Source organism: Glycine max, chromosome 20, assembly GCF_000004515.6.
Source record: "Glycine max cultivar Williams 82 chromosome 20, Glycine_max_v4.0, whole genome shotgun sequence".
Lineage (NCBI taxonomy): Eukaryota > Viridiplantae > Streptophyta > Magnoliopsida > Fabales > Fabaceae > Glycine > Glycine max.
The window spans coordinates 30,572-46,393 of record NC_038256.2 but is presented as its reverse complement, the minus strand read 5'-3'; the positions used below and the strand labels follow the sequence as shown (position 1 = coordinate 46,393).

General features: G+C 33.8%; 2 protein-coding genes across 5 annotated transcripts; both read left to right on the top strand.

The window, feature by feature from the left end:
• Positions 1–574: 574 nt before the first annotated feature.
• On the top strand, positions 575–4,454 carry LOC100783172 (aminoacylase-1). Of its 2 annotated transcripts, none has more exons than XM_003556705.5 (4): positions 575–1,555; positions 2,105–2,242; positions 2,976–3,224; positions 4,194–4,454. In XM_003556705.5, the coding sequence occupies exons 1-4, from the start codon at positions 707–709 to the stop codon at positions 4,305–4,307; spliced, it is 1,350 nt and encodes a 449-aa protein (XP_003556753.1). In that variant the 5' UTR covers positions 575–706; the 3' UTR covers positions 4,308–4,454. The 2 variants fall into 2 exon arrangements, with proteins under 2 accessions (XP_003556753.1, XP_006605409.1); XM_006605346.4 differs by having other exon boundaries at positions 589–1,555; positions 2,985–3,224.
• Positions 4,455–5,406: 952 nt separating this feature from the next.
• Positions 5,407–14,913, top strand: LOC100809171 (probable protein arginine N-methyltransferase 6). 3 transcript variants are annotated; one of them, XM_041013504.1, is made up of 13 exons: positions 5,407–5,781; positions 5,845–5,910; positions 6,842–6,910; positions 7,506–7,541; positions 8,545–8,610; positions 10,409–10,477; positions 11,443–11,520; positions 11,789–11,867; positions 12,777–12,871; positions 13,301–13,385; positions 13,567–13,763; positions 14,410–14,528; positions 14,619–14,913. In XM_041013504.1, the coding sequence occupies exons 1-13, from the start codon at positions 5,563–5,565 to the stop codon at positions 14,761–14,763; spliced, it is 1,323 nt and encodes a 440-aa protein (XP_040869438.1). In that variant the 5' UTR covers positions 5,407–5,562; the 3' UTR covers positions 14,764–14,913. The 3 variants fall into 3 exon arrangements, with proteins under 3 accessions (XP_040869438.1, XP_003556386.1, XP_040869439.1); XM_003556338.3 differs by having other exon boundaries at positions 5,410–5,781; positions 14,614–14,913; XM_041013505.1 differs by lacking the exon at positions 5,407–5,781 and having other exon boundaries at positions 5,847–5,910; positions 8,511–8,610.
• Positions 14,914–15,822: the final 909 nt, after the last annotated feature.

The window sequence follows — 15,822 nt, the reverse complement described above, 5'->3', positions numbered from 1 at the left end:
GGTATGGATGATCACTTTAAGTCAATTTTTTAATTTATGAACAAATCATCATAATTTTTTAATTCATTTCCATTTTTAATTAAAATTTAAATAATGTATTTAAGTTTGTTCTCTATATAATACACTTTTGAAGACCGACGATAACATTCTTAATTAAGGATTAGTTTTAAAAGAATTAAAATTTATAAAAATATCTTAGATATGGTTATAATTCGTTTGAATAATTTTTTCTAAAAATACTTTTAGGAAAAAAAAGAATTTTTTATTAATTAATCATTAACTAATTTATGAGCTCTTCTTATTTTTTGTGTTAGAAGTACTTTTACATGCCAACATATCTTAAAAATGTGTCATCAAATAAAAAAATCATCATATACGTTTTTATTTTTCAAATTAGTCAAATGTTATTTTTAGTCTATTCTGATGGAGTTTTAGCCATTTAAATATTCAATTTATGATGTTTTTACTGTACGAAGAATTAAAAAAATCACGAAAAAGATAGAATAAAAAATGACATTTTGGAGACTAAAATAAAATATCCTTAAATTTGAAATACTAAAAATAAATTTAAGGAAAAAAAAAAAGGAAGAAGGAACGTGAGTAAAGCAGTTGCAATGTGCGATAGTGGGTGGCCACAGAGAGAGAAAGATAAGAAGTAAGGAGGTAGTAGGCAGTGTGTTTGTTTGTGTTGTGTTGGGCGTTAAGGATGGTGTTGAATTGCAAAAGCAAAAACATCCTCCTTTTAGTTTTGTTAGCCATAGCAATAGAAACGGGATGGTCATCAGAAGAAGAAAGCAGCATCATATCACGATTCCAGCAATACCTGAAAATCAACACTGCCCAACCCACCCCGCGTTACCACGAAGCCGCCGATTTCCTGATATCCCAAGGTAAAGCCCTCTCCCTGGAATCCCAAAGCATTGAGTTTGTGGCAGGCAAGCCACTTGTCCTTCTGAAATGGGAAGGCTCAAACCCTAACCTCCCCTCCATCCTCCTCTATTCCCACACCGACGTCGTCCCATCGGAGCACTCTAAGTGGACCCACCACCCCTTCAGCGCCCACCTCGACTCCTCCGGCCGCATCTTCTCCCGAGGCTCTCAGGACATGAAGTGCGTCGGCATGCAGTACCTCGAGGCCCTCCGACTCCTCAAGTCCCACAACTTCCGCCCCCTCCGCTCCCTCTACCTCGCTTTCTCCCCCGACGAGGAAATCGGTGGCCACGACGGTGCCGAGAAGTTCGCTGACTCCTCTATCTTCCAAAGTATGAACGTTGGCGTTGTTCTTGACGAAGGTCTGGCTTCTCCCGACCCCCATTACCGGTCTTTCTATGCCGAAAGGAGTCCCTGGTGGTTGGTCATCAAGGCCTTTGGTGTTCCCGGCCATGGCGCCAAGCTTTATGATAACTCTGCCATGGAGAATCTCTTTAAGAGCATTGAAAGTATCCGAAGGTTCCGCTCCTCGCAGTTCGACTTGATCAAGGCCGGCTTCAAGGCCGAAGGCGATGTTGTTTCTGTTAATATGGTCTTTCTCAAGGCTGGAACTCCATCTCCAACTGTAAGTCAACTCCATCTAGCTCTACACCTTTTTACATTCTCTTGTTGTGTAATGAAATTTATCATGATTTTCTTTTTTTAGATCTATCCTGCTTATAGTCATAGAATAGAAGATAAATATTGCAAACATACTCTTTTTTCAACGCACCCTCTTGGTACTAGGTGAATTTAAAGGCTGGTTTCCCGAGTGATTTGTTGGCTTGGAGTTTAGTAAATCAAAAAACAAAATTAGGTGAAGTGAAATTAATGTATGTGGATTCCATCCATTTCCCATTTAGACGGTCTTATTACCAAACTAATAGGACCCATGTGATTTTTAACCAATGAAAAACAAGAGTATTAGAGAGTATGTTACTAGTATACTCTTCAACATTGTGTTTTCTCTCACCATGTCAATATTTGACAATACATTTGAGTGGAATCCACAAACAAAGACATGGTTGCTATTGACTTGAATTAAATTGACACGTTTCATATGCTTTAGAAACCATTACAGTTTGCTGATCTGTTATTCCCTGATGATTCTGTTCTCTGTATTTTGCTCTGCCAGGGTTTTGTCATGAATTTGCAGCCTTCTGAAGCAGAAGCTGGATTTGATATTCGGGTGCCACCCACTGCTGATCCAGAATCGTTGGAGAGGCGCATTGCTGAGGAATGGGCACCTTCATCCCGCAATATGTCATTTACTGTAATTAGCTAATTATTCACTCTTTCCTCTATATTTATCTTCCATGGAATGTGATTTTCACTATAGAAATTTGTGCCCATCTGAACCTTCTTCCTTTTTTTGAACTAACATCTGCACTAGAACATATTAGATCATAACCTTCATCTTCTGCAATTTTCATCACCCTTTCAATTAGATAAAAGTTAATGTCATGACATGGGTAATGCTGTCTAGTGTTTAGATCTAGAACAAAGAAAACAAAGGACAGAAAACGGTTGAAAATTCTATTTCTATTCTAGCTGGTACTGAGGTAAGGTTATATGTGTAGGGTATGGATGCATGTTTAAGATGCCTGTAATAGCACAATTCTTTGTCTTTTGACAGTGCTTACTGTGAACTGTACTTGCATGTATATATGTAAAATAAAGCTAATGCTAAAAATAATGGAACATGTTGAAATTGATAAATTTAATTTAGATACTTTTAGTATTCAAACAAAACAAAGAGTGGAAGACATTAAGGTATTTGTTTGTTTGGGCCTTTGGGGATGGAGATTAATCCAGGCTAGGCTTTATGAATAAACTGACTTTTGAAGGATGGTTGGAAACTGCCATTCTGTTTTCTTAAGTGATGGTATAGGCGATTACTTTTGGTCAAATGTTCGTCTACGTACAACATGATTGATTATTTGAAGACTTTTCTCCTTATGATAATATATCATCACTAAATAGATTCTGCATCTAATTTCTTTTAGCTCGGGCAGTTCAAACAGAAGGCGCACACACGAGATAAGTCTGGGAAACCAATCCTCACCAAAACTGATAGTTCCAATCCCTGGTGGGCCCTTTTAGAAAATGCTGTCCAAAAGGCTGGTGGGAAACTTGGTAAGCCCGAGGTCTTTCCCGCCGCTACAGATTCACGCTACTTCCGTGAACGTGGATTACCAGCAATTGGATTCTCACCTATGGCAAACACTCCTGTTCTTCTACATGACCACAATGAGGTGATTCCTTTAATTTATTGTACACATAATCGATCAATTTGTTAGTATGCTTATTTGCACAAGAAATATCACTGTCTTTAGAATCATATATCTGATTTGTTATTTAGAACTGAGGATTTCAATGAGTCCTAATTAAGATAAGGCTTTCATGAAGATGCATTGCATTAGCTCTGTCTTGGCTAAAACAATGTAGTCATGGACAAAAATTTCAGGTTGATTTTACACTTCTATTTTATTCCATGTTTTTTTCTTAGTACAGTTGTTGGGATCCCCGGGTTAACTTTAGAGTTTAGACTCTTTTGCTATGGCTTATTTGCCTGACCAGAGATTAGTCAGTTGGAAATAAAATTGTCTCATTAAACATATAGGAGTCATCATTGAATATATAACTGCCTCGACTTTGTGTTTGTTCTAGGGAATGTTATCAGGCTTGTTTGAGTTGGGTAGTATTCTAGTGGGAGAAGGTAGTGCCAGAATGTTGTCTTTACAAAATGAGGAGTGTTAGTACCGCATTCTCTAACACACTCTTTACCATTGGTTAAAATTTATTGGAAACTACAAAATCATGAGTGAGGAACAAGTGTGACTCACAAACTTTGTGATTTTCAATAAATTTCGCCATTTCAGTCAATAATAAAGAATGTATTCAAAAGAGTGTGTTACCTACATTTTTCTTACAAAATATCACTTTTGTTTGGACATATAGTCTCACTAGCATAGAAGTTGACTCTTTTTTTTTTCTCTCTCTTTTTTGGGTATGAAATTGCACTAATGTTTGTCTATCTTTGAGAAATATTTGCACTACATTCTCTAACACTTTTTTTTAACAAACTCCTTTTTACTATGTAAACTTCATAGCATTAGAGAGTGTCTTGTTAGAAACTCTTCATAGCACCTCTCTGGATTGACTTTATCTGTATTTAGTTTGGAGTTCAACTTTGACGTGAGCATTGCTTATCCTTCATGCAGTTTCTGCACAAAGATGAATACTTGAAAGGGATTAAAATCTACGAGTCAATAATTAAGGTATATGCATCGTTGGATGATAATGGAAGAGATGGAGCATCCAAAGATGAGTTATGAGCAAGTGGTGTGGCACCTACCCCTACCTAATTCTCATTTTCTGCCTTTCCTTATGTAACAATAGAGAGGAAAAATAACACCTCAACTGACTTTGTTGTAGCTTCTGACACATAACAATAAAGAGGAAACAAATATGTTTGTTTCAAACTTTGCTCAGAGCAACTTCACCCTTGCACGAATGCTTTCATAAATAATTTTCTTGTGCACAATATTATGAAAACTCAATCCTTCATTTAATTGCGTTAATAGGTTCTTTTGCTTCTAAAAGGTGCCTTATGTATATTAATTGATAAATTAAGGAGAAACCGAAAACAAGGATTACAATATGGTTTAGTCAAACTGGAAGGCGTTTTATCAAATCACCTGAAACTAAACTTGAATATTTACAAATAAAATATCAAAATGCCTTAAAAACATGGTTAGGTGAGTTATTGTAGCTATTATTTTGAATTGAAATAGATTGTGGTTTGGTCTATTAGGCATGTAGGTTATGTTTAGTCATTATTTGGACCTATTTAATAATAATGTGGTACACATTAGTTCGATTTTTTTAAACGCATTTAGTTCTGTCAATATTGGCCATCACGGGACTCATCATAATCAAGTAAAATTATCCCAAAAAACAAAAATAAAAAGATCAGGTTGATGTTTATCAATAATTAAATGCAATTTTAAATTTTGTAAATGATTTTATTATACATAATTATCATAAATGCACATTAAATTCTAATTAATGAATTAAATTTTTTTTTTAATGTCCAAGAATTCTTATGACTAACTTACCCCTTAAATGGATGGGATTTTGAGCAAACAATAATCCATAAGTGTGAATTTATATATGTAATAAGAGATTTATGATCAATCAGATAAGTTTTACATTCATTTTTAAGAATCATCATTCTTGAAATTCATAATTCTTGAGAAATTCTTGACAAGAATTATGATTTTTGGATATAAAAAAATTTCCCTTTTCCGAAACACAGCCTAAAACTATAAACAAAATAAAATATGGTATTCAAAATCCTTAATAAAACCTGAATTTTTTTTTGCTCCCGAATCAATCGGCATTGAATTGAAAGGGGCATTAGGAAGTAGCGTGGATGGAAACAAAGTAGAACTAGAATGAGAATTTAGACAAAGATTATAAGAAAAATAAATAATGAATAATTAATTATTTAGATATATATATATATATGTAGTTGAGTTGAGTTTGGAAGGCGCCGTTGTAGTTGTAGCTGTAGAAGGGTGAGAGAAGATGTTTCCTCAGGAGAATCATAGTAACGGCTATCAGCATCAGCAGGGTTACAGTCACAGAGAGCGAGTCCGTCGGGGCACTTGCAGGTCACGTGCCTCCACTTCCTCACACTCTCACTCCGTTAGGGTTTACGACCAACCTCGTCCTCCTTGCACTGATTTCGACGTCGCCTATTTCCATTCCTACGCTCACCTTGGCATCCACCAAGAGATGATCAAGGTAACACTTGTCTTCCTTCTTTTCTTTTCTCATTTTACCTTTAGTTAATGCTCTGCCCTGCAGGATCGTGTGCGTACTGATACTTATAGGGATGCAATCATGCAGCATCAGAGTTTCATTGCAGGCAAAGTAATTTTTCCACTACGCATATTATTTGATCTCTTCACTCTTTGCTTCTTTTCTATGCTTGAACCTGCTACCACTGCAATTTAATATATTTTACTGGACTTTTTGCTTTGCATTTTTATTTACTCTGCAAATGTTCATTTCTATTTCTTGATGGAAGAGAAATAACACTCTTTAGAAATTTACTCTATTAATTAATGCAACACTCTTAACTTAGATGATTGAATCCCTGTTGCTGATAGGACTTATAGAACCCTAATCCTAATGTGATACTTACATGAATGCAAAACCTTGGTCAAAACTAGACTTCAGCCTCTATATAAATGTTTATAGAAAGAAAGTTTCGGGGAGAGAATTCAGTGGTTCAACAAAATTGTGTTTGGAGTACTTAATACTTTGTCTCTGAACCAACTTGACCAATCTTAATAAATGGACACTCTCTCAAACTGATCCCTACCAATGTTTCCTTCTTTGTGCTCATGTGCCTCTAATGCCCTGCTGCCCTTGCCTTTTTCATCCTAAAGTACACCTTTTGATGAGTGGGAGGTTAATTCTTATCCTCACACTCAATTAACCTTATTTTTACACTTCATTAATAGATTAGTAAGTTTTTTTTTTTTTTTTTAAAATTAAGATCTACTCACCTAACTGTTAAATGTAAATTTTCTGTATTCTATTTGGGAATTCTTGCAATATGATAAATTGCAAAAATATGATGCCTCTATTTTATTCTTAATTGTTATCTTATTACAACTCTTGGCCTAAAGAGACGACTTTTTTCAACTGAAGTAGGTCAGTAGGTGGCTGACTGAATCCATGTGGAGGGCTTCTTGTTGGGGGTTGTGTTATTATACAGTCAACAAATGAATGATACTTGTGTAACATATACTGTGTCTTGGATACAGATCTAACCATTGCTATCATCTGCCTTCAGGTTGTCGTTGATGTTGGATGCGGTACAGGAATCCTTTCTATATTTTGTGCTCAGGCTGGTGCAAAACGGGTATGCTCTTTCAAAATAACATTCATATATCATTTAAGTAATAAGGGAAGATTGCTGTTATATATATATATATATATATATATATACACATACATATAAGCAAAATTGTTTTATTTCCTGTGAACCCTTTCCTCAGTTTCTGACTCACATGCAATGTTATGTTGTTAGAAGTTTTTCAAATAAAAGAAAATTATTATTTTGAAATTCTTCTTCGCCATGATAATATTGGATCTGGCATATTCTGCGTTTATTTGTTTTAAGTTTGCAGTTGTTCAAATCATGATTTATACTGAAATTTTTTGCACCTTTTCTTATTACATTCTGGAGATGCTGGATGCATCATGAATGGGTTTCTTTAGGCCCTGTATTTCTCCATTTCTTTTATTCTCAACTTCTTCTGTTCTATATTTTTAAACTGTGGAAAATCTTAGGTACTTATTCTCTTTCGGATTAATAATGTATATTGCTGTATTCTTTGAACCTTATTTATTTTTTGTTTTAGATTAGGCTTTTAATTTACTTGTTTCAAACTTTATTTTTTTCCATCATTAAAGCATTTGACATGCATGATGTTGTGGAATATTTGTCTTGCCAGGTGTATGCAATTGATGCCAGTGACATTGCCCTGCAGGTAATTGTCAAGGATCATAGTTTTCATTTGTATAAGCTTCATTTAGTTTTGGTGTAAGTTTGTAACTAAAAACACTTAATTTTCTATTTGTACCAATGGGCAGAACTATTACAGAAATGTGGCCTTCATTCTGGAACTTTTAGATATATCTATGGCATTACAAGCCAAAGTATTTATTTTTTTCAAAAGCACACAACTTAGGGCCCTAATCAGCACACCAAACAGAATGACATTGTACAGGAGCAGGGTTGCTGGGTAGAAATAGAATAAGTTAAGCTATCTTTGGGATTGACTTCCATGCTAGATTGAGTTCTAAATGACTATGTATAACCCAATGGATTGTATATTATTATCTTATCCAGTGTTTGTTGAAGATATAACATGAATGCAATATTTGGGCTATTGTATCATTTGTATGAATACAATTCATGCTACTGTAGCATCAGTAGCTCATACTGTATATGCAATCTACAATAGCCATGCAACAATATTGTGAATCATAATTATGACTTACAGTAGTATGAAGAGTTCTCATTGACAATAGACCAAATAGCAATCCAATGTTGCTATTTGAAAGACTGCAAGAATTCTCACTAGGCCTTTTCTGTTTTCCTTACCTATAAAGCGTTGTAACTTGTAATGATTTTTTTTCTTATAAATTTTTCTTGTAGTGAATTATATTACTTTGCTCAACATTTTAAATTTTGTAAATTGTAATACCAGTTGTTGATTGATTATCAGTGTGCCTACTTATTCTTTTTTCATCTCTTCTGTCTTGTACAATTTAGTCGTTGCTCTTGTTCTGTTTAATTTCATCTTTTCTTTTTGTGGGATCTAGGGAGCAAAGAATTGAGTTCTTATGTAGTTGTTCTATAAGTTTAAATAAAGGTTGAGGTTTTGAATTTTTTTTTTTGAATTGTGATTCTGTGAATAAGTTGGTTAAGTAGCACTTTTTTTTACCTTGAGTAGGTGGTTTCAACTAGTTATTTTCTCTTGCAAGCAGGCAAATGAAGTTGTGAAAGCAAATAACTTGTCTGATGTTGTTGTTGTATTGCATGGGCGAGTTGAGGTAGACTCCTTTGACCAATATATGCTTTTCATTTTTCATAGATGCTATACTTTATACCATAGTTACCTAGTACATGTTACTCTTCAGTATGTGTATGGGTGCATGTTACGTAGCACATCATATGCCGGGGGTATACTTAGTTTTGATATATTATTTAAATTTGTAACATGTTTTATAATATCAATTAGTATCTATTAATATAATTTTTTGATTTTTTTCAAATTTACAATATTTATGCACACACATATATAATTACTTTAAATTAATTTTTCTTATATTTTAATAATTATTTTAGATTAATATATTTTGTTCTTTTTCCCTTAACAAGGTGTTGATCCTCTTTCCAAAACTAATTTTACTATTTAAATATTTTTAACTTTTACCCTTCTAAACCCCAACCGTGGCCTCTTCCTACTGCAGAAGCATCTTTCAATTTCTCTCTGTCTCTTTCATTTTTTTCTTCCAGTTTGCACCATCCTCTTTGAATCCCCTTCTATTGTCTTCTTCCAGAAGTGCTTTTTCCTCTTCCCCTCTTATAATTCCTATTATGTTAAAAAAACCCTATTATGTGAAATGTTCAAGGAAGAAGGGCTTCAAATCCTATTTATGTCTCTGAAACATAAAATGCATTAGAAAATGGGGAAAATAACTATTTAGCCCCAAAATCCCTTAACAACATTGTTTCAGGATTAAAAATGAATATTTGAAGCCTATATTATCAAGGTAGCACTGCCATAGCATGTGAAAAGCTGCTGTTGTGGCTGCAACAACTACTAGTGAAAACATCTGCTATTTGAATCCCATAACAGCCCAGAGCCGTTCTAAGTTGCTACTATGCTGTAGCATGCCATTGACTACTATGGGTCAATCATGTTGGCATCTCTTTATTGTCCAATTAATTTATGAAATGTGTTATATGATGCTGAGATATAGTTTCACCTCAGTCTATATTATACCAAACAAATAAATTGAATGTTGCTCTAGTATTACAAAACAATGTAGGTGAATAATCCACTATCATTATGATCAATAAACTTGAAAAGCAAATTCTGTTTAGAATTTTATAAAATTGGTTGGGTACTTGGGTACAGTACATCTAGCCCCCCTATTTTTGAAATAAAAATGTACTCCTTGATAAAAACAATAAACTTATATGGTAAAGGTCTTCTAACAAAATTTGAAAATTTAAGAAGTGAACGAGAAACTGGAATCTCAACAGTTAAATTAAACTTAAGTCTAATTCAACAAATAATGTTTGTGAGCGTGAAACTCTTCGAAAGAGTTGTATGAAAAGATTGAAGCTCTATTTATTTGAGTCACGAGAGCCACTTCTCCATGTATATTTTCACCACCCCAGTTTGTGATTTGCTTAGGTTTTTGTCTTCTTTTTATCACCATCCCACTCCAAATGTATGATGTAGTGATTACATATATAGCCATTGTGAGTTACTTAGCCTTTTTCTTTTCATCATATTTTTTCTTATCACCATCCCACGGGAAATGTAATATTTGGGGTTTACATGGCCTTGGGTTCTCCTACAACGATGGCTATTATTGACTGGCTTTTTTGGTATGGTTCTCCAAGGCTGTATTAGATAAACCCACCTCTCACTGTAGTTTCTTCTCTTTTCTCTGTAACAAAATATCATATTTTTTTAGGTTTAATATATATTACTTTTAGGCATTTAGCAGATTCTACTTTGAAATTTTTATAGTTTTTCCTTTTTCAACTTTATATTCGTTACTAAGAACAAGCTGTATAATTTTATATTCACCATTGGTTATGCTTTTTGTGCAGGATGTTGAAATTAATGAAGAAGTGGATGTTATAATTTCCGAATGGATGGGCTATATGCTTCTGTATGAGGTACTTATTAGGATTTTTCTGATTGTTTGATTGAATGCATATTTTTTAATGTTGAAAGCTAAAGCAAATTTTCATGAGATCAGCAGAGCAAAACCATAAATTAGCTTTCAAGTTGACTGATAATTTAAAGTAAATTGAAATTAGGATTTTTTTTATATTGCTGCTTTTGAAAAGATAAATTTGGCTACGGCTCATTTGACACAGACACTCACAGAAACACATTGTTGGAGAGCAAAGATAGTCAACATGTAATCAACTGGACTGCGATAGTTGACATATTAGTTGACACTTGTTTAGAGACTGTATGATATCATATTGTTGGTGATTGTCCATTAATTTAGGAGATTCATTCAGATTTCCAATTCCAGTATCAAACAAAATCCTCTAATTGATTATGATTTGTACAGCTAGGAGAATATTCTTTTCATTATTTTAGGATCTCCTGTATATTCTTTCCTTTTTAATCTCTTGCCAATTAAGAGGAGATTATCTCTCAATTATCTCCTATTTTTAGTTCTAGATTAGTGTACAACTATTGACCTGAATGGACTAGAAATTTGATGGCTTCACTGATTTTCCAGTAGCTGGTTCAGTTCCTTTTTTTAAAATTTTGAAGTTTTCATTAGATTTCACAATAGTGGTTAGATTTCTCAAAGAAAAAGTCAAGGCATCTCCATGGTTAAATATCCATGGAGATGTAAAAGCAATGCTTGTAATTTATTGATATACTGTCTTCTTTTGAGTGGAGGAACCAAAATATTAAATGACATTTAGAATTTTTCTTTCTTTCATTCTTTTTCCTTTTTATTTTTTAGTTGGGGTTGTGGAAGGATGATTGCTTTAGTTCCAGCACACGTCGGCCCGTCTAAATGATACTAAGATATCAGCATGAACTTCAATTTCCCAGCTTCTAACAGTATTGGTTTGAAGATTTGTATTGGTTTGAAGATTTTTTTTTCTTGTAGAGCATGCTTGGAAGTGTTATTAATGCTAGAGATCGTTGGCTCAAACCTGGTGGTCTTATTCTTCCTTCAAGTTCAACGGTATCTCTTATTTATTTTGTTGCTTAAATATTGATATATTGTTTATTATTTATACTATAGGGAATACTCCTAAAAGGTTATTTGTCTTGTAGAAGTGTGGCCTATTATGGCTTCAAAATTGGATTTATGATTCCTTATGCATGGATCCTAGAATTGCTTGAATGTGTTTGGTGGTTAAATTATTACTTGATTCAGTTTATCTTTAATGAAGATTTGACCTTTTGGTGTGGTATAAAAAAAAGCTGATCCTTGGTGTACTTTTCTCCAGTTGTACATGGCTCCTGTCACTCATACGGACAGATACAGTGACAGTGTTGACTTCTGGCGCAATGTTTATGGAATTGATAGTGAGTTCTCTACTTGGTAACTTAAATGACATACCAGATGTTATGATGATTGTTGGAAACTGTTTATATTCTTAGGAATTGATGTCTAGGATAGTAGAATAGCCAGATTCATGTATAGTGACAATTTGTACTTGGGGATTTACATTTCTTATTATTGCTCATTAATGTAAATCAATCTGAAACGACTATAAACAAGAGAAAAGAGATACTGCTGAGTGCTTCTAAAATCTCAAACAATGTAATCAAAATATTCTAATATTCAATACAGATTCCCAAATCTTTAGTGTACTTGTGCAGACTTAAATGGAGGCTAAAACTTTATTTGCTTATTTTTCTGTGTGAGTAGAATGAGCATTGTTAGATATTGGAGATATCTTTAATTATGGTAATTTTGTCCTTAAATTAGGAAATTATAGGATTTAAATAATTATAGTAAATAGGCAATTATTTGGTAAAAGTTCAAGGACCAGCCGAGTAATTAAACCCACTACATAATAATACACTTTGCTGTGTACACTGACTGATAGAATCAACTGGTAATTTGGGGAAATTTAGGGATTTAGAACAGGACTAAGAGAGAACGAGAATATCCTTCTCCAGATCAGTATGATCCAAGAGGAAAAGGTGACATACAACTCAGGGCAATTCGAGAAATGAGGTGTCTCATATCACTGGAACACGGATTCAATGATGTCTCTTGCTTTCTCTTCTCAACAAATATAATTTAATCTGCTTCTAGAAATTAATTCTGCACTTTAAACAATTTTGTCAATGCATAAAACAATTGAGATCCTATCCTGGCTAAGAAACAGTTCATAATATTGCCGGGCTAGAAGAGTCTGGAAATATCCTATTTACTTTTATCTATTGCTTTTCTTTTCACATTTTTAATACTGCTTTTTGTTGCAGTGTCTGCCATGGTATCACTGGCTAAACAATGCGCATTTGAAGAACCTTCCGTGGAGACTATAACTGGTGAAAATGTCTTGACATGGCCACATGTGGTGAGTCCGCTAGTGTTATAGTTGCTTTAACTTTTTATTCCTTGTAACTGTTCAGGGATTTTAGCTTTTGTTATCTTATTTATTGAGAGGATGCGTTATTCAATGCATTTATACCTTTTTTTTTACTGATTTTACTGTTATTAAAGGGAGAAGAAAAATTACCTGATTAAACATTATTGGTTAGCATCAGTTAGTAATGTTGCTAACTTTACACCATTCATTTGATTATTGTAGAATGTTTAGATCACAAAATGTACTATTTGATTGAAATGTCTTGTAGTTTTTGTTTTAATTTGTAAATACTTTTGTACAATAACATGTTAGTTTGTGCCTGTATATATGAATGCATGTTTGTTTCTCTAATTCAAACTTTCCTTTTAGTTAGTATTTAGTATCATTTCTGAAAAAAATGTTCATTCACTATTACAGGTAAAATATATTGATAGTTATTCTGTTACCATCCAAGAGTTAGAATCTGTAACAGCCAAGTTTAAGTTCAATTCCATGATGCGAGGTATCCTCCTTTTGTCTTTTCTTCCTTTTCACTGGTGTATTGAGCCTCAGGCTGTCATCATCATGTTTGCTTGTTAGTTTTCACAGTGCTCTGTTATCATCCAATTTACTGACAAATTATTGTTTAATGAGATCTTGTATTATCACAGCATTAATTGAAATCTGTTTCCTGTTTTCTCCAGCACCACTGCATGGTTTTGCATTTTGGTTTGACGTTGAATTTAATGGGCATGCAATACCATCAACCAATTATCATTCGACAACTTCATTTGTTGACAATCATCAGATGAATGGTAGTCAGAGAAAAAGGCGAACAAACCCAAATGAAGCACTGGTCTTGTCCACTGCACCTGAGGACCCTCCTACACATTGGCAGCAGGTGCAGTATTTATTTTTTCAATTTCCAGTTTAAATATCTGGTTCTAGTTTTTTGTTCAATGAATGTATATACAAGTCTGTTCTCAATGCTTTTCTTAAGCATACATGAAAATAAAAATGTATAAGATGTCTTTGATCTGGTTGCTTATTTGTATTCAATTCTTAATAACTCCATAGTTGGATCCCAGCTATATGCTTGCGCCACACTTGCAGCAAGGATGTTATCACCTCACCAAGTAGCTTGTGGTGCAAGATTACATTGAAGCACAGCCACACACACCGAAAAAACTAAATATCCTTTGGCCATTCATAATATTAAGAACAATGTTAGTAACACTGTTTCTAAAGCATTTTTTTTATTGCAGTTGGATTTAGGAACAAGGGGCCTATTACTAATTGGTATAAATAGTAGTGTAAACATTTCAGTAGCAGTTTTTGAGAAACTTATTGTGGGGAGAGTGCTGAGACTCTCTCCTAAATGTTCCCATTTTTTCCCGTTGGAGATGTACACACAAGACCTAAAGCTTAAGCTTTTGGAATAGTTAGGTTTTTATTATTATGCTTGTTTTGAGTGCTGGAATATTATGTTCAAAATTGAATTTTCTTTTATTATTTAGGTGTCTTGATCTTGTTGATGTATTTTGCAGACATTGATATACTTTTACGATCCTATAGAGCTGGAACAAGATCAACTAATTGAAGGTTTGGTAACATTGTCACAGAGCAAAGAAAATGCTCGATTTATGAATATTCACCTTGAATATACGTGAGTCAAAACAATTTCTTTCACCAAAATATGCCTTTAGGGTAACTTTTTAATGGATTTCTGACTTTGTTCTCTGCCATTGCAGTTCAGGTGGTCGATCTTATGTGAAAGAGTCTGTTATGAGATGATCTTTTCTTGTATTTTGGCATTGTCTTTTGCATTAGCACTTGCACAACATTCTCTGATTGCAGCTTATATCTTTTCTGACTTCGTTTCTCCTGGAGAACTGAGGTAGCAGTTTGGTTCTTGAAAATCATTAATCTCTGCTTGCTAGATTAGAATGGAGCAACTGACGAACATGTTAGCATAGAGTTAGGTAAATCCCATGAAATTTTGTTGTAATTTACTTGATATAACACATCATTGAGGCGGATTATTTAAGTTATAATTTGTCCTTTCTAAAGCCTTTATTGTGGGGCCGAATCGTTTCAATTTTTTCTTGGAGTCTTACTGTAACATAGAGCTGTTTTCGAAGCATATTCTTGTCGAATTTATTTTATGTTCGTTAAAAAGTGGTGTACTGACTATCCCTCATATTTTCATATATACATCGGCCATTTTCCTGTATGGTTGTATGTTGCGTGTATTGATAGATTCCAATGTATCACCGTAGAGCATCGTTGCCTGGCTTGGTGTACTGACTATCCCTCGTGTTTTCATATATACAAGGATTAATTTGTAAGTACTATCACCTAGGACTAAGTGAGCATGAGTCGGGTTTATCTTGCCCATACCCGACTTAAAATTTTGCCTGGATCATTCTTTTAGATCCGAATTCGACCTGATCACAATTCGGAATACATGGGTCAAGATCCGGCGACCTGACTTTTTAATGTAATATATTGGTTTTAACATTATGTATAATTAAGTTTCTGAATAAAAGAAGAGTAAAAAAATTTAAATTAAAGTATATTTTCTAATATATATTGTAAAATAATTTCATTATAAATATAATATCATGTGATACAAAATATTTTTAAGAGAGTATAGATAGTAAAACTATGAAATGTGACTTGAACCCATCCTAAAAAATACATTGCCTTTATTTTTAAAATCCAAACACGTCCAAATTAATCTAGATCCAGGCCAAGTAGGGTCACACTCACTCCTAGTAGGGTGTTGCTAGGTGCACCCAACAACTTTCCATTATTTCAATATTGCCCTCCCATAAAATTTGACGGGAGAACTTCTTTCATAAGATTTTTTTTTACATTTTCATGGAAGATGTTCATTCGTAAGAATTTTACGGAAGAAGTTCTTCTGTACAAATAAACAACGTTTACGGAAGATCTTC

Excerpts from the sequence above, each read along its gene's own strand:
- LOC100783172 (XM_003556705.5), top strand. The coding sequence starts at position 707 with ATGGTGTTGAATTGCAAAAGCAAAAACATCCTCCTTTTAGTTTTGTTA. Across the intron at positions 2,243-2,975 it reads CCCGCAATATGTCATTTACT|CTCGGGCAGTTCAAACAGAA; the intron begins GTAATTAGCTAA and ends AATTTCTTTTAG. Across the intron at positions 3,225-4,193 it reads TTCTACATGACCACAATGAG|TTTCTGCACAAAGATGAATA; the intron begins GTGATTCCTTTA and ends TCCTTCATGCAG.
- LOC100809171 (XM_041013504.1), top strand. The coding sequence starts at position 5,563 with ATGTTTCCTCAGGAGAATCATAGTAACGGCTATCAGCATCAGCAGGGT. Across the intron at positions 6,911-7,505 it reads CTCAGGCTGGTGCAAAACGG|GTGTATGCAATTGATGCCAG; the intron begins GTATGCTCTTTC and ends TTGTCTTGCCAG. Across the intron at positions 11,868-12,776 it reads CAATGTTTATGGAATTGATA|TGTCTGCCATGGTATCACTG; the intron begins GTGAGTTCTCTA and ends TTTTTGTTGCAG.